At 44.6% G+C, this 19676-nt stretch overlaps 1 protein-coding gene across 1 annotated transcript in view; it reads right to left on the bottom strand.

Annotated features, from left to right (window-relative positions):
- Nucleotides 1–18475: 18475 nt before the first annotated feature.
- Nucleotides 18476–19676, bottom strand: part of LOC310873865 (protein NLRC3-like) — a gene marked incomplete at its 3' end in the record, with an annotated part of 39085 nt that continues 37884 nt past the window's right edge. The window contains exons 8-9 of the mRNA XM_083786420.1: nucleotides 18725–18898; nucleotides 18476–18488 (exon numbers count right to left, since the gene is read on the bottom strand). Coding sequence (XP_083642546.1) covers nucleotides 18476–18488; nucleotides 18725–18898 — 187 coding nt within the window. The remainder of the gene's footprint in view (nucleotides 18489–18724; nucleotides 18899–19676) is intronic.

Raw genomic sequence — 19676 nt, 5'->3', positions numbered from 1 at the left:
TCCATCTCCAAGCCGTCGGGCTGGTGGAGCTGCGGATCCGTCCGTCCATCGATCCATCGATCGATTGGAAGAGAGAAAAGAAAGAACAGATCAGCACTACTCCTCCACAACACGCAGCAGCAGGCTCGGTGCGGTGTTGTTTTCCTCGACTAAAACTAAGACGAGAAATGTTCGTCCACTTATACCTTTTTCCACTGACGAAAACTAAAATGGAAACTCAGCGATGACTAAAACTGAGACTAAATATGTTGACAATTTCGTCAACAAATAAAAACTACACTAAAATGTTATAGGAAGGGACTAGTGGACAGGAGTTCCAGTATATGTCTTTTTATAATTAGTTGCATGTATGAAAATAGCAGATCTACAAGCTCACAACGCGTCGCGCTGCGACACGTTGTGAGCTTGTAGATCGGCTATTTTCAGCAAGTGAAAAAAATGTCATTACGACGGCATCAAGGCCCGCCGAAACACATTTTTGGCGACTTTTAATCTACCTTATTAGTTAGACAACTAAAACTAGACTAACACTAAAACATTCCGGGTGACTAATATGTGACTAAATGACTAAATGAGACTATGACTAAAACTAAAATAAAACAAATCTGCCAAAAAAACAACACTGGCTCAATATCACTGGATAAAAACACTGCAATTTACAATTTAGGCAATTATCTCTTAATCCAGAGCGATTTACAGTAAGCAAGAATAACACACGGTGATGCATCACATACATAGAGATAGTGATCTAGGATCATCAGGGTAACAGTAGAATATCTGCACATTGATCTAAATGACATTTAAATGTGCATACAGTAAGCCTGTAAGGTCGTGGAGGCTAGGGGAGGGGCTACGGGCTGAGGAGGTGGAGTCTGAAGAGCTGGGTTTTCAGACGACGGCGGAAGACTGGGAGTGAGGCCCCCACCTTCCTGTTTAACCCGGATCCAACAACTTAGAGTGGGCCTGGACGGGCGGACCCCGGGGCAGTACCAGGGGCCCCTGGGGCAGTACCAGGGGCCCCTGGGGCAGTACCAGGGGCCCCTGGGGCAGTACCAGGGGCCCCTGGGGCAGTACCAGCGGCCCCTGGGGCAGTACCAGGGCCCCTGGGGCAGTACCAGGGGCCCCTGGGGCAGTACCAGGGGCCCCCGGGGCACCAGGGGCCCCCAGGGCAGTACCAGGGGCCCCCGGGGCAGTACCAGGGGCCCCCTGGGGCAGTACCAGCGGCCCCTGGGGGGCAGTAACAGCATGCTAACACTAGGGGCATCAAAGTTTTAATAAAGTTCTAGAGGTGGTTACCTCCTCGTCCACACTGAGGTCCACATGTTGGACCACGCGCTTCCTCTGGAGGAACGGTCCGCTCTGCTGCTGCTGCTCTGCAGCGCCGCTGGACCTCCAGCCTCTAGGGGGCGCCGTGGGGAAGCTGCGTGTGGACAGGTAGAGCTTGCAGGCTCTCACCACGGCGTTCAGGTGGAGGTGGGAGGCGGCCAGGAGGACGTCCATCACGTTGGAGGTCCTGAGGAGAAGCCTGGAGGTGTAGACCATCTCCAACAGGGTGGAGAAGGCCTCTGGAGTCACCACCTGGAGATAGGTTACATTATTACTTTATTATTAACAGGGTGGAGTCACTACAATTCCCATAATGCTTTGGTGCACTGCTCCTCCTTGTGGATAGGGGGGGGGGGGGGGGGGGGGGCTGTCTTACTGAGACAACATGTAGTCCAGGAAGTAAAGTGAGCCCAGTGTCCGTGACATCAGAGACACCGGGCTCACTCGAAGAGCGACTGACATAGAAACATAGCTTTTTCTGAAAACTGTCAGGATGTAGAAGACATTTTTTTAATCTGATCTCAGGTCAGAATGAAAACTGTCAGGATGTAGAAGACATTTTTTAGAATCTGATCTCAGGTCAGAATGTAAACTGTCAGGATGTAGAAGACATTTTTTAGAATCTGATCTCAGGTCAGAATGTAAACTATCAGGATGTAGAAGACATTTTTTAGAATCTGATCTCAGGTCAGAATGGAAAACTGTCAGGATGTAGAAGAACATTTTTAGAATCTGATCTCAGGTCAGAATGGAAAACTGTCAGGATGTAGAAGAACATTTTTAGAATCTGATCTCAGGTCAGAATGGGTTAACCACGTGCTAAAATGAATGGAGAACGTTGACCTTTACCTCACAGTCCAGGGTGAGGTTGACCCCTCCCGGGTGACCCCCGGGCTCCGTGGAGCGCAGCAGGGCTCTGAAGTGGGAGCTGCAGGCTGCGAGCACCGCGCTGTGAGCCCTGAAGCTGCAGCCCGCCACCTGGACCCTGCAGTCACACAGCGGGTCGGACTGCAGACGCTGCTGGTTCAGGTTCTGGAACAGGGCCTGGAAGTGACCCGGGAACTCCATGATGACCCAACGATGACCTAACGATGACCTGACGATGAAGCCCGCATGACGAACCCCCTGACCTGTGGACGAACGAGGACATGCCGTTGATTTAGACTTTTACATGAAAAACCCCTTAACCCATTCTGACCTGAGATCAGATTAAAAAAATGTCAGTCGTTCTTCGATTTTTCAAAAATAGCAGACCTACAAGCTCGTAGCGCGCCACTCGGTGGCGCGATATGAGCTTGTAGGTCTGCTATTTTTAAATAGCTAAAGCATAACATGATGCTGACACCAAAATGGGTGCCCGGTCAGAATGGCTTAAAGGCCTGGGTCTTTTTATATCCATTTTACCATTGGGTTTTAGAGGATGGTTTCGGTATGCGGTCTAGTCTAACTTGTACATATTACATACAGTACATATTACATACATACATACAGTACATATTACATACGGTATGCGGTCTAGTCTAACTTGGACTCAGGGGGGTGGACGCCTCTGCCGTGCATAGTCCCCAGTGAATAGACTCAGGGGGGTGGACGCCTCTGCCGTGCATAGTCCCCAGTGAATAGGCAGGTTGCCCTTCACTGGTAACCCTATTTTGGAATTGTTTTTAATATATGAAGGTATTGTGGGCTGGGACTTTACAAAAAAGCCCCCCTTTTAAATACATACATACATCTCAGAAGTTTTTGCAGTTTTTAAGGACCCACTTTTAGGCCAGTGCACCAGAGCAAACTCTTGCCTTTTTTTAAACCCTACCCATTTTAACCAAATACATACATACATACGTCCTTTAATGATTATTAAATCATATGATATGATCACAATATGATATCTGATAGGCCGTGCATTTCATTAATCACATCATCTAAATGATTAGCCGCAATTTGCAACTCTAGATTTTTTTATAATGGAATGAATCTAGAGTTGCAATACCCTCCATTGACTCCCCACTCATCCAATCTGGTTTGTGATCTGCTTGTCTTAAACGACATTAAACTCACCAACATTGCAGCTGTAGTCCAAGCTTGAATTATCCTCTTTCAATCTGCCGAGCTTGTTTTTCATAACAATCCACCGTAGACATGTTTTTATGAGATACTTTCTGTCAAGACATTCTCTGTAGGTGATTCTTTTACTAAGTGTTGCAGTTTGGAAGCACTCGTACCACCTGTTTGGAATTTGCACATAATGCAGGAGGCAGCAGCGCTGATAAATTAACAAAAACGAGTGCTTCCAAACTGCAACACTTGGAAAAATAATCACTTGCAGAGGATGTCTTGACAGAAAGTATCTCATAACAACATGTCTACGGGGGATTGTTATGAAAAACAAGCTCGGCAGATTGAAAGAGGATAATTCAAGCTTGGACTGCAGCTGCAATGTTGGTGAGTTTAACGTCATTTAATACAAGCAGATCACAAACCAGATTGGATGAGTGGGGAGTCAATGGAGGGTATTGCAACTCTAGATTCATCCCATTATTAAAAATAATCCAGCGTTGCAAATTGCGGCTACTAAATGATATCATACGGTTATTAAATAATATGATATGATCATAATATGATAGCTGGTACCCCTGTCTGCTAAATGAAACCTGCATGCTTTTCATTCAGCACATCTAAATAATATCATGATTATTAAATCATATTATATGAATATAATATATGGCCCATCACACTGAGTCTGCAGAATAAACCCTGCATTCATTTCATCATGATCTATGTATCATTATGATTATTAAATAAATCATATTACATGATATCACACTGTATAGAATAAAGCCTGAATTATTTTAAATAAATAAAAGCCTTCATGCATTCCATTCATTAGTTTCAAATATATCATCATCTCGTTGTGTTGTTATTAATAGACGGAGTATCATTCAGTAATTCATAATAATAATAATAATAATAATAATAATAATAATAATAATAATAGTTCCATACCTCAGAATGAAGCTGTGTTGTTATTAATAGACAGAGTATCATTCAGTAATTCATTATAATAATAATAATAATAATAATAATAGTTCCATACCTCAGAATGAAGCTGTGTTGTTATTAATAGACAGAGTATCATTCAGTAATTCATTATAATAATAATAATAATAGTTCCATACCTCAGAATGAAGCTGTGTTGGTTCACGATGCTAACAAGAAACACCGGAAGAACAAACACGTCAAATCAACCATGATTGGACGATAGGCGCCTAGCGGGGCGGGGCTAAACTGTTGCCTCGTGCGGTGATTCGTCGGTTTACAGGAAGAATTGGTTTGCAAGCGTCCAATGGGGACGAAGCGACGTCTCCGGAGGACTACAACTTGAAACTACAACAAGCAGGAAGTAAAATGAAGTGCGTGATCTGAAACAGAGCAGTGTTACTATCTACTACTACTACTACTACTACTACTACTACTAATAATAATAATAATAATAATAATAATAGTACAATAATATGTGCTGTCTGTATGATGAATTGAAAATGGAGGGCCCAGGTGGTTTTATTGATTGAAGTATCTATTAACAGTTTGCAGATTTACAGTAGCCTACATTTCAAGCACAACTCAATACAAAGACTGTGAGTGGACGACACCATAAAGCATTACACTTGTTTACAACAGGGTCCACATTGTTCAATTCATCAAAACATTTAGAGACGTACAAATAGACACTTCAATGTAGTTAAAGAACAGAACAGGAATTCATCATAAAGGAGGTAAAAAGGGGAAAGAAACATATACAGTGAGGGGGGGGGGGGGGGTCAAATGTAAATGTAGACAAGTCATTGTGTTTTTATGGGTATCTAATGTGGAACGCCCTACCAACAGTCATTAAGACATGTGAATCCCTTGACTCTCAAAGGGCCCCTACGGACGTCTGCAATTCTAAACTGGCCCCCGTAAAATCTGAATCCCCCCCACCACCCACCCCTTTTCCCCCTCACTGTAGGCTATTATGTTTCTTTCCCGTTTTGCTATATAGAAGTGTATGTACGTCTCTAAATGTTATGAATTGAACAATGTGGACCCTCTTGTAAACAAGTGTAATCCTGTATGGTGTCGTCCACTCACAGTTAACAGTCTTTGTATTGAGTTTGTGATTGAAATGTACTGTAATTCTGCAAACTGTTAATACATAGCCTACTTCAATCTATCAAACAATCAAAACTCAAATCACTTATCAGACCCCGCAGTGTTACATTTTTAATACATAAAGGTTTAATGTTTGTTTTAAAAACTCCATTGGTTTGTTTTACATCATCATTAGATCACCTAATCATACCTAGATATACCGAATTCCCTCCTCGATGTTGTAAGATCATAAGAGCGCCCCTCACTTCACATGGGTGTGATTTCTTTCAGCAGATTTAGTTTTAGTCTTTTTTAATAACAAACCATTGAGTCTTCTTAGGCAGGCCTAGAGTCCTATATGTCGTCTTCTGAAAATGTTTAGTCTCAGTCTAGTCTAAGACGACTACATCGTCAAAAACCTTTATAACTTTAGTCTTGTAGTCAACAAAAAAAACGTTTAATTGATATTGTTGTAGTTCAGATGTTTGGTCTAAATGAAGCCTCCTGAACCACGGGACAATATTATAACTATGTTCCCAACTCACTGACACCATCTGCTGGACACAACGGGAAGTGCATCCAAATAGTAGCACTGTACATTTGTATGGCATTAAAATGTTCTGTTGAATTGAATATTATGATGATGGACCACAATGGAAACAACAAGCCATAGTGCTTTCATTATAAATCCTCTTAACAGACCTTGTATTGAACTGGACTTTACTGTGCTTTTCTTTTCTCTACAAAGTGTTAATAAAGTATTCCATCAATCTGATTAAATTACTGCTATTTCTCCGTTCCATATATGGTTACACTTGGTCTATAAATACATATTCTCTCTCTGTGTTTCTTCTTCTAGAAGTTTCTTCTATTATGTGTTCAAATATAATGTCTGTGTTTACCATGCAGAGAAACACCGTGTTTAGCCTGTAAATTAACCCAAATAGTGTCTGAAACACAGAATCAGCCTTCTAAAAACAGTGGTTCACAAAGTGGGGTCCGGGGACCCCCAGGGGTCCTTGAGGCAGTTCCAGGGGGTCCCCAGCTAAATTGACTTTTTCTTTTTGCAGTTTTGAACTGCAGCCACCTGTAAGGGCTCTTTGAGAGCAGTTTTGAAGGAGTCTAGGGATTCACATTTCTTTAACAACTGTTGGTAGCGCCCCACCAACAGTCGTAAAGGAATGTGAATTTCCGTGGCATGGGAGAACGAACTCAACCCCTTGTTGTTTGAGCCAAATCTGGGCTGCGATATTTAATAATAATAATAACTTTATTTGTATAGCACTTTTCTGGACAAAGTCACAAAGTGCTTAAATAGATGCAAATCAACAACTTACAGCCAGCTGGCCAACAGTAGAAAGCATATTTAAGGATCCAAAATAAAAATAACAACAATGTAATAGATAAAAAATACCGACAGAGTTCAGTGAACAAACATTCAACGGGGCTGGGGGGGGGGATGCTTCTCTGGACAAGTAGGTTTTGAGAAGAGATTTAAAGGATGCGACGGTGTCTGCTTGTCGGATGGTTGTGACAGAGAAGGCTCCTTCTCCCTTGTTTATGAAGGGTGTTCAGACAGAGAAGGCTCTTTCTCCCTTGTTTATGAAGGGTGTTCAGACAGAGAAGGCTCTTTCTCCCTTGTTTATGAAGGGTGTTCAGACAGAGAAGGCTCTTTCTCCCTTGTTTATGAAGGGTGTTCAGACAGAGAAGGCTCTTTCTCCCTTGTTTATGAAGGGTGTTCAGACAGAGAAGGCTCTTTCTCCCTTGTTTATGAAGGGTGTTCAGACAGAGAAGGCTCTTTCTCCCTTGTTTATGAAGGGTGTTCAGACAGAGAAGGCTCTTTCTCCCTTGTTTATGAAGGGTGTTCGGACAGAGAAGGCTCTTTCTCCCTTGTTTATGAAGGGTGTTCAGACAGAGAAGGCTCTTTCTCCCTTGTTTATGCGATGGAATTTCTCGCGAACCTTTAAGTCTCACTTGTTTCGTCATTTCATAGTTTTACATCCTAATGTCAAACCCTGACCAATGAGCTGTGGCCAAACTGTCATGTGAAAACACTATGAATAATTAATACACGACAACAGAACCACGACAGACTTTTCAACAATACGTTTATTAAATGAAAACAATTACAGTTTATCATTTAGGCACTTAGCAATATATCCACAGAGCCATTTACAGTAACATGTTTTATCATTTAGGCACTGAGCCATTTTGTTTTATCATTTAGGCACTGAGCCATTTACAGTAACATGTTTTATCATTTAGGCACTGAGCCATTTTGTTTTATCATTTAGGCACTGAGCCATTTACAGTAACATGTTTTATCATTTAGGCACTGAGCAATGTATCCACAAAGCCATTTACAGTAACATGTTTTCAGAACACCACAAAGTTGGTACGGTGACTTTAAAATAAAATACACCATACAATAAAATACACCATGAAATAAAATACACCATGAAATAAAATACACCATACAATAAAATCCACCATTGGGCCAGCCTGTAACCGGAACATCTGTTACACATGTCATCAAAAAGAGAACATGAAAGAAATCGAATACAAGAATCAAATATCAGTAAAACAAAACAAAAAACACCATCATCAGTCTTGAAGGAAAGTCATTCATGAAACGTAAATGTGTGGAGATGTGATCTACTCTAACCTAACCTAATGTAATCTGTAAAGCTCCCTGTGGTGATGACTGGTTCAAACACAGAGGGTCTAGTTAACTAGTGTTAACTAGTGTTAACTAGTGATAACTAGTGATAACTAGGAGCAGTAACCAGGCAGGCTGCATGCTACTAGATTGGTTGAGACGGTTGTGAGTTTGTTGATCTGCTATTTTGAAACACATTTGAAGGAGATGAAGAAAAACAAAGACCCAAAAAATCTTAAAATTCACAAATAAACCTGAGACGAGGTATAAATCTACATATTCATACATTAACCTGAGATGAGGTATAAATCTACATATTCATGCGTCAATGAGGTATGAATCTACATATTCATGAACCTGAGGTCAGACATGAAGTAGCAGCAGGTGTATGCTGTGCATTATATCAGTTAAAACTCTTTCACTGCCACCTGCTCTCTCCTTGCCACGGTCTTTGTTTTAAAGGTGAGAATTACCCCGGGTCGTCACCAGGAGGTCAGCAAACGGCTAATGGATCCTCCCGTGATGTTTTTGGTTGTTTCTTTTGGTTACCTGAGGCATTGTAACGCTGTCCAATGAGACGTGGGTAAAGCCTGAGGCATTGTAACGCTGTCCAATGAGACATGGGTAAAGCCTGAGGCATTGTAACGCTGTCCAATGAGACATGGGTAAAGCCTGAGACATTGTAACGCTGTCCAATGAGACGTGGGTAAAGCCTGAGACATTGTAACGCTGTCCAATGAGACGTGGGTAAAGCCTGAGGCATTGTAACGCTGTCCAATGAGACGTGGGTAAAGCCTGAGGCATTGTAACGCTGTCCAATGAGACGTGGGTAAAGCCTGAGGCATTGTAACGCTGTCCAATGAGACGTGGGTAACTCTTCCATTCTAAATGTGCCGTCGGCCGCTGGCCGACTTGGGAACGATGCAAGTTGGGAACCTAGCATGCAATACCCGCTGTCATAGTATACCCGTTTTAACCGTCTGCCTGTGTCCATATATGGAGATCTCTGTCTGTGTCTGGAGAGTGCAAACTGACTGAAAAGTGGAAGTAATCAAATGGCAGGTGTGGGGTTGCCGTGGCAACCAATTGGCTGAGGCAGAGAACGGTACGGTGAGGCTCATTAGGTCCATCAGGTCCATTAGACCAGAGGCCGTTTGTGGCGGTCCTGGACAACCGTGTGTCCGAACCGACACAAGGCCGGACACTGCACTCCCTGTGTCACCACTAGAAGTCAGTGGGGCGAAGAGTTCTCGAGTTACGTGGATTACAGATGTGCGTACACACGTGCACACACAGACGTAGATGTGCGTACACACGTGCACACACAGAGACGTAGGCGTGCGTACACACGTGCACACACACAGACGTAGGCGTGCGTACACACGTGCACACACAGAGACGTAGACGTGCGTACACACGTGCACACACAGAGACGTGGTGCATTTATTAAAGGATATATATTTGTTTCCCCTGGACTGGAGCGCGCGCAACAATTCTACTGATGTACAATTTGGAGATTCCTGGAACAAAATATGTTCAGCTGGAGGTCAGGGGTCAAACCCTATCAATCTGAAGGTCAGGGGTCAAACCCTATCAATCTGGAGGTCGGAGGTCAAACCCTATCTTGGGGTCTTTAGCACATCAAGGTTTGATTGACAGATTGTCACTGTGCTTCTTATATACATCATCAGTGTGATGTCACCATGATGTCATGATGAGTCATGACCAAATATGGAGTCCATGATGTCAGGCGTACTGGCGGCGGTGGTAACCATGACAACCTGGACTCACTCAGACATGTGGAGTAACCATGGCGACCTGATGTGACCCTCGCTCAAATGGAGACTATCTCTGCTCACACAGAAACACTGAGGAGCCATACGTCCTCAACCTGAACCCAACGCAGAGGGGTTCAGAGGACGTGATCTGGAAGGAGTGCAGGTGGGTCAGAGTGTCCTCTGAGGACACGTCATAGAAGGACAGAGTCCCAGCGGGACGGTCCACATACACTGCTACTCTGTAGACCCCGTCCTCCCTGTCCTCACGGTCAGCATCCACTGCTGCTCTGATGGAGCGTCTAGAGCGACCGACAGGGAGGACAGTCTCCTTCCTATTGTGCATGACAGAGTAACTGCCACGACGACACTCCAGACTCCATGACATGCCATTGGATCCAAGCCTACAGTTACCACCAGCTCCTTTCCTTCCGATTGCTCTGTCAGTCCCTGCTATAGAAACCTCTCCACTGCACTCTACCTCAGAGTAGCAGCGTTTGCTCACACTCTCTGCACTCAGAACCTGATGCTGGACATCGAACCTCTCTGTATGGTCAGGATACTGATGACGTCCATCAACCGCTGTGACCTTCCTGTTGTCCTCAGACAGAGTGAGGGCACAGTTTGCTGTGTTTGTGTCCAGTGAGAGACGCTGGGAATCTGATGAGAAAACACACAGTAACCATTAAGTACATCATTCACTGACACACGTTTGCACCCAGTCTCGCTCACACACGCGCGTACACAGTAGTTGTTAAAAAACTCTGTATAAGATGTCAATAGTGAGAGATACTCACGTCCTTGAATGAGATGAGGATTGAACCGATCTTCTCCACCACGTTTCACTCTGTAGGAAGTAGAACATCAATGCATCAATGTCTGACTGTCTAACACAACGTCTCCACTAGCTGACACTACAGTGTTTCACTCTGTAGGAAGTAGAACAACAATGCATCAATGTCTGACTGTCTAACACAACGTCTCCACTAGCTGACACTACAGTGTTTCACTCTGTAGGAAGTAGAACAACAATGCATCAATGTCTGACTGTCTAACACAACGTCTCCACTAGCTGACACTACAGTGTTTCACTCTGTAGGAAGTAGAACAACAATGCATCAATGTCTGACTGTCTAACACAACGTCTCCACTAGCTGACACTACAGTGTTTCACTCTGTAGGAAGTAGAACAACAATGCATCAATCATCACATGTCTGAAAATAGTAAAATAGTGGTGATGCCCCACAAACATTACCCACACATAGTAAAGGGTTCTGCTGTAAACCGGGCCCCACAACAGGGTCTACTCACTTGAGATTCTCCAGCCCAGCAGAGAGCAGCATCTTCATTCCTGACTCATTCACCATGTTGAGACTCACGTCCAATTCTCTCAGATGGAGGGAGGGATTAGAAGTTAGAGCTGAGGCCAGAACTTCACAGCATCGCTCTGACAACCAGCAGTTCTCCAGTCTAAATGAAGAATACAACCAGATGTGTGTGTGAGTGTGAGTGTGAGTGTGTGTGTGTGTGTGTGTGTGTGTGTGTGTGTGTGTGTGTGTGTGTGTGTGTGTGTGTGAGTGAGTGAGAGAGAGAGAATGAGATTCACATTGCATGTGAATTATTGCATGTGAATCACATTAAATGTGAATCACAATGGACAAAGGGACCACTTGGAATTTATGAAAACAGGGGCCCGTTGGGGATGACACTCTGACAACAAAACACATTGAACCACTCAGAGGTGTTTAGGTTTTAAATGTGGTATCTCAGCATAAAGACTACATACATTAGTCACTGTATCTTATCAATATTATGGTCAGTGTGAGTTACCATGATATTAACCTCATCCACACTCTTCAAATACTACCACCATCATAACTACATTATAATCACTTACTATAACAGAACTTTACTTAACCAAATACAAATAGAAATGTTAAATGAATCTGACCTGAGAGTCTCCAGACAACAGTTTGGGCTCTTCAGTGCAGCACAGATGAGATCCAGTCCAGAATCCTCCAAGACGTTTCCACTCAGGTCCAGTTCTCTCAAATGGGACGGATTGGAGCTGAGCGCTGAAGCCACATCTTCACAGCCTCTCATTGACAATGAGCAGTTCTCCAGTCTAAATGAAGAATACAACCAGATGGAGAGAGACAGAGAGAGAGAGAGAGAGAGACAGAGAGAGAGAGAGAGAGAGAGAGAGAGAGAGAAAGGGGGGGGGGGGGGAGGGGGAGATTAAAACCAATAAAATACATATTCCTGGATAGATAATAATACCCCTCTGTTGCTTTCACTTGTCACACACACACACACACACACACACACACACACACACACACACACACACACACACACACACACACACACACACACACACACACACACACACACACACACACACACACACACACACACACACACACACACACACACACACACACACACACACACACACACACGTCTTTCTCTCTCTACTCTGCCGATGTGAACGTAAATAAAAGCCTGTCTACTGAAGGATAGTCTGTCTCAGTCCCTCATATCTCTGGACACTTTCTTCATACTGAGCAAGCACAGAAACGCTAATGGCCCATTTTGGACTGAGGTCGATTAAAAAAAGGCTTCTAAATCCTAACATTATTCTGAAAAACCCATGTTTCTATGTCAGTGGTGCTCAACCTTTTTCATGTCAAGGACCCCCAGAATTATCTCTATTGGGCCACGGACCCCTATCTGAAAATATGTAGTTCCAGGGACCCCCCAGAAGCAAATATTTTAGTTAAAAATGTTTGCTCTGAAATATATATTCAATGATTTGCGCCACATTTTAACGATTTTTCAAAAATAGCAGACCTACAAGCTCATAGCGCGCCACTCGGTGGCGCGCTATGAGCTTGTAGATCTGCTATTTTTCAATAGCTAAATTATAACATAATGTTTAATATAAATATTCAAAACTCGTGGATGACACTGACAACATAACACATTGAACCACTCAGAGGTGTTTAGGTTTTAAATGTGGTATCTCAGCATAAAGACTACATACATTAGTCACTGTATCTTATCAATATTATGGTCAGTGTGAGTTACCATGATATTAACCTCATCCACACTCTTCAAATACTACCACCATCATAACTACATTATAATCATTTCTATAACAGAACTTTACTTAACCAAATACAAATAAAAATGTTAAATGAATCTGACCTGAGAGTCTCCAGACAACAGTTTGGGCTCTTCAGTGCAGCACAGATGAGATCCAGTCCAGAATCCTTCAAGCCGTTTCCACTCAGGTCCAGTTCTCTCAAATGGGACGGATTGGAGCTGAGAGCTGAAGCCACAACTTCACAGCCTCTCATTGACAAGGAGCAGTTCTCCAGTCTAAATGAAGAATACAACCAGATGGAGAGAGAGAGACAGAGAGAGAGAGAGAGAGAGAGAGAGAGAGAGAAGGGGGGGAGGGGGTGATTAAAACCAATAAAATACATATTACTGGATAGATAATAATACCCCTCTGTTGCTTTCACTTGTAGAACGAACACACACACACACACACACACACACACACACACACACACACACACACACACACACACACACACACACACACACACACACACACACACACACACACACACACACACACACACACACACACACACACACACACACACACACACACACGTCTTTCTCTCTCTACTCTGCCGATGTGAACGTAAATAAAAGCCTGTCTACTGAAGGATAGTCTGTCTCAGTCCCTCATATCTCTGGACACTTTCTTCATACTGAGCAAGCACAGAAACGCTATTGGCCCATTTTGGACTGAGGTCGATTAAAAAAGGCTTCTAAATCCTAACATTATTCTGAAAAACCCATGTTTCTATGTCAGTGGTGCTCAACCTTTTTCATGTCAAGGACCCCCAGAATTCTCTCTATTGGGCCACGGACCCCCATCTGAAAATATGTAGTTCCAGGGACCCCCCCCCCCCCCCCCCCCCCCCCCCCCCAGAAGCAAATATCTTAGTTAAAAATGTTCGCTCTGAAATATATATTCAATGATTTGCGCCACATTTTAACGATTTTTCAAAAATAGCAGACCTACAAGCTCATAGCTCGCCACTCGGTGGCGCGCTATGAGCTTGTAGATCTGCTATTTTTCAATAGCTAAATTATAACATAATGTTTAACCCATTTAGGCCTGACGTCGAAATAAAGAAAATGTATTCTGAAAGAATATATATTTAAAGATCTGTGTTGCATTTTCACGATTTTTTTAAAATAGCAGACCTACAAGCTCGTAGCGCTTGTAGTGTGAGTTACCATGATATTAACCTCATCCACACTCTTCAAATACTACCACCATCATAACTACATTATAATCACTTACTATAACAGAACTTTACTTAACCAAATACAAATAAAAATGTTAAATGAATCTGACCTGAGAGTCTCCAGACAACAGTTTGGGCTCTTCAGTGCAGCACAGATGAGATCCAGTCCAGAATCCTTCAAGCCGTTTCCACTCAGGTCCAGTTCTCTCAAATGGGACGGATTGGAGCTGAGAGCTGAAGCCACATCTTCACACACAGCCTCTCACTGACAAGGAGCAGTTCTCCAATGAGCAGTTCTTCAGTCTAAATGAAGAATACAACCAGATGGAGAGAGACAGAGAGAGAGAGAGAGAGAGAGAGAGAGAGAGAGAGAGAGAGAGAGAGAGAGAGACAGAGAGACAGAGAGACAGAGAGACAGAGAGACAGAGAGACAGAGACAGAGAGAGAGAGAAGGGGGAGATTAAAACCAATAAAATACATATTCCTGGATAGAGAAGCTACTTGCAACCAGCAGAAGAAGACTTTTCATAAAACTGCAATTTGAATTGGCTCATAAAAGCATCATTTTTTCCAGATGAAGATAGTTATTCGTCCAAAGTTCACGTTGGTCAACAGTAGAACACTACATTTTCAATATTCAATAAATTCAGTGGAAATGGGAGGGTGAGCTAATAGTATTTAGAGTCTAAGGGAGGGTGAGCTAATAGTATTTAGAGTCTAAGGGAGGGTGAGCTAATAGTATTTAGTCTAAGGGAGGGTGAGCTAATAGTATTTAGAGTCTAAGGGAGGGTGATCTAATAGTATTTAGAGTCTAAAGGAGGGTGAGCTAATAGTATTTAGAGTCTAAGGGAGGGTGATCCAATTCTGATAATAAAATAGTCTGGGTTTTTATATGTACATGTTTTACTGAAGCTTTTTATTTATTTAATCAGACTTTGTCTAATAATACCCCTCTGTTGCTTTCACTTGTAGAACGAACACACACACACACACACACACACACACACACACACACACACACACACAGTCCGTCTTTCTCTCTCTACTCTGCCGATGCGAACGTAAATAAAAGCCTGTCTACTGAAGGATAGTCTGTCTCAGTCCCTCATATCTCTGGACACTTTCTTCATACTGAGCAAGCACAGAAACGCTATTGGCCCATTTTGGACTGAGGTCAATTAAAAAAAGGCTTCTAAATCCTAACATTATTCTGAAAAACCCATGTTTCTATGTCAGTGGTGCTCGACCTTTTTCATGTCAAGGACCCCCAGAATTATCTCTATTGGGCCACGGACCCCCATCTCAAAATATGTAGTTCCAGGGACCCGCCCAGAAGCAAATATTTTAGTTAAAAATGTTCACTCTGAAATATATATTCAATGATTTGCGCCACATTTTAACGATTAAAAAAAATAGCAGACCTACAAGCTCACAACGCGCCACTCGGTGGTGCGCTATGAGCTTGTAGATCTGCTATTTTTCAATAGCTAAATTATAACAATGTTAAATCCATTTAGGCCTGACGTCAAAATATGCACATTGTCGTACTTCGCCCAGCAGATATGGGAGTTTTCGCCACGGGTCACGTTTTCAATCTCCACGTGGTCGTAATCTGTGGGAAGTACGTGTCTCTGATGTCTCGGCACAACGGACAGATGGTTAGGAAGTGTAGCTCACTTTCCACTTCATTCGTGCGCAGTGGGTGCATAGTCTGTCTTCTCTCAGGATTCAGGTCCGCCTATGACGGCCTTTCTCGATGGTGAGACCGTGCTCACCGAGTCTGTACCTAATTAAGATTTTCCTTGTTACTCACCCGTCAACTGTATTGTTTCTCCTGCTCCAGCGTCAATTAAGTCTTAAGACTCTACTCATACTCCAACTGCTACGTCGGTCCGACCATACTAACTCTATGCTTGTGCTCCTCCTGTCCAGCTACCTGCTCGGCGATCATCAGGGAATCGAGCACCGTTCACGCATGCCGGGAAGGTCAGGTTCTCGGCTAGGCCTCTTCGTCCACCGGTTTTCTTCAACACGGACCCCCACCGAGCTGAACTCCTCGTCAGCCACCCACCGCAATCTAATCCCATCAGCAGCCATGCACCGCAGCAGCTAAACTCAGTCGGCAGCCACGCACTGCAACAGCTAAACTCAGTCGGCAGCCATGCACTGCACCAGCTAAGCTCGGCAGCCACGCACCGTAACGTCTCAACCGCACCGAAATGTCTAATCACATAGGCAACCACGCACCGTAACGTCTCAACCGCACCGTAATGTCTAAACACATAGGCAACCACCCACTCAAACCACTCACCTTAAGCCATAACCTATTCGCAGCCTCCGTTGCTCGGAGAGCTCAGGCCACCGTGCTACGCTCCCACTTCAGTTTTGGGGGGGGAATTCCAAGCGGAATAGTTTCCCGCAGTCGGTCATAACATTATTAATCATTTCGGTTCCACGTCCACTGCGTCAGTCATAGCCCAAGAAACCTATGTTCGTCAAACCATTCCCTTTGGATCTGCCCCTCGTTCGTCAAACAACACGAAGCCCAGGTCTCGCTCGATGCCCAGAGATCCATGGCGTCTACTAGTCCGGCACTTGACCGTGTGGTCCGGCACAATGACTGGTGGTCGTGTCGGGTGGTCGGGTACCTCTCCTCTGTGCTCCTCCCCCTCCATATCAATATCAGTTCCTTCCCTCCTACCGCGGAGACCGTCCTCCTCTACGGCCGTGAATGCTGGACACTTACACAAGCCCTACAGAAATCCCTGGATGGGTGCGGCACCAGAATGTCACGTGTGGTACATCAACCAGGATGAGCACATCACCAACAAGCGTCCGTACGGGGCATTACCAAGTATAACAGAGAAGATAGCAGTGAGGAGAATGAGACTAGCTGGCCACTGCCGCCGCCATCAAGAACTCCCGGCCAAGGCCGCACCGTGGGAACCAACACACAGGCGTCGATCGAGAGGACGTCCCACACCTACCTAGGCGGACGCACTAAAGAAAGATACTGGTGCGGAAAGCACGAAGGAGCTGGCCAGATGTACGGAGAACCGAGATGACTGGAGACGTCGATGGAGGGCTCGTCTGAGGTCGACGTAGAGAGTTCGCCTCCCATCTCCGCTCACTGCTCGTAAGACGTGGTCTCCCTCCTGACCGCTGCTCCAGCAACTCCCCGAGAACCGGAGCTGCCACCACCGCTGCTGCCAGCGGCGTTCCTGCCCTCAGCCTGCAATCTATGGGCCGCGGGTCGTCCTCTGCCTACCTCTCCTACGTCAGACCCTCTGCCGCATCCGTGCTCGATGCCCAGCAGTCCATGGCGTCTACTAGCGCGGACGCTCACTCTCTCCTACCAAACGCCGCCCGTCCTCCGGCCTCGCTGGCCTCCTCCGTCGGGAGTTCCCCGTCTCGTCAGGTGAAACAACTTCTCACTCATTGCCTCCATCTCGCAACCCTCTGCCGAGAGGTCGCCTGCTCCTACGCCCGTCGTCCGGCCTCGTCGGCCTTCTCCGCCGGGAGCTCCCTAGTTCCGTCAGGCGAAATTGCCTTCATTGCGCAACCCTCTGTCGAGAGGACGCCTGCTCCTACGCCTGCTCCTACGCCTGCTAAATAATCATTCCATTCACGTTTCATTCATGCCATGCTAATCAACCTTACTCTCATCCCAACAGACTCCGCCGGCAAACGATTTCCGGCTAACCATCCAGAGGCTCGCTAACCATCGGGCTGTTCGCCTACCAACCATACCTACTAACCATTCTCCCACGAGCCCCTTCCGCGAAGGCTCCCATGACGGCGGCACCAGCCATCGTGAGGCTCCAATGGCGCGGGGCCTTCCTCACTCTCCCATGGATCCCTTCTCGCTAAAGGCCCCGGCTCGTCGAGGGAATCTCGCCAACATCGTTTGTATAGTCCCTTCCAGGTAAACTTTAATTTACTCCTTCCTTCAGAAGTTCGCACCATTCCTCCAGGCGCGTACTCTTTTAATTCCTTTTGGGGGCAGGCTTAAGAGCCCCCCTGCCTTCGCCAGGCAGGATCCGAGCCGAGGCTCCGGCCCGTCCCCACGGGGGCTCACGCCAAAGCTCCTTCAGCATGTCTCCTCCTCATCATTCTGTTTATCATGCATCAGTCACCTGTTCTGTCCATTCACCCAATCCCAGCTCCATACTTGTATCAATCTATCTGCAATAAATCTCGCCTTCATCCTCCGCATTGTGTAATCTCTGTACAGTTGAAATATCATTCAAAACTAGGGGATGACACTGACAACAAAACACATTGAACCACTCAAGAGGTGTTTAGGTTTTAAATGCGATATCTCAGCATAAAGACTACATACATTAGTCACTGTATCTTATGAATATTATGGTCAGTGTGAGTTACCATGATATTAACCTCATCCACACTCTTCAAATACTACCACCATCATAACTACATTATAATCACTTACTATAACAGAACTTTACTTAACCAAATAAAAATGTTAAATGAATCTGACCTGAGAGTCTCCAGACAACAGTTTGGGCTCTTCAGTGCAGCACAGATGAGATCCAGTCCAGAATCCTTCAAGCCGTTTCCACTCAGGTCCAGTTCTCTCAAATGGGACGGATTGGAGCTGAGAGCTGAAGCCACAACTTCAACGTCTTCCTCTCTGAGGTCACAGTCAACAAGTCTGTAATTACAGATTAAATGTAAAATCAGAGATGATCAAAACAGAACAGACCACGTTCACTGTCAAGGAGGTTCCCTGTGGTGCTGTCTGAAATGTGTGTGTGTGTGTGTGTGTGTGTGTGTGTGTGTGTGTGTGTGTGTGTGTGTGTGTGTTTGGATACTTTTCTAACTAAGCAAATAGCGGTAGTGAGTAACACATTAAATTGAAATGTGCTCATAACTTTCCACTGTCATTTGATTGTAATACAAACATTAAATAATGAAAACGATCCCAACTCGCTGCTGTTGTTCCACTCTATGGCAGTGAAGTGAAGAAATGTTCTGTCAACAGATGAACAGTCTGTACGACCGCATGCCATGGCAAAATCACCCTGATATCACTAAATCATACTATCATCATATCATACTATAATTCAGTCAATGTCTGAGTGTGTGTCACTGTGACTGCCGTATCTCCTCACTGCCTGCACCAATCACTCCCAATCACTTTCCACACAGGCATTGACCATAATAATATTGAGGTCTTAACGAAGCCCTTTTTTCGATTTGACACATTAATGATTAATAATGAATTTATTAGTGAATTAAAAATGTGAAAAGGCACCCGGGCGCAGTACCCCCCGCGGCCACAAGGGGGGGGGGGGGGGTAAGGGCTAGTATGCTAAACACAAATCACACTTGAATTGGATTGCAATACTAATCATCATATAATATCATCATACTATAATTAAGCCAATGTCTGTCTGAATGTGTCACTGTGACTGCCGTATCTCCTCACC

The sequence above is a fragment of the Protomyctophum parallelum genome, assembly GCF_964188405.1.
Source record: "Protomyctophum parallelum genome assembly, chromosome: 16".
NCBI lineage: Eukaryota > Metazoa > Chordata > Actinopteri > Myctophiformes > Myctophidae > Protomyctophum > Protomyctophum parallelum.
The sequence above is the reverse complement of the archived record's forward strand: the minus strand, read 5'-3'. Positions and strand labels throughout refer to the sequence as shown.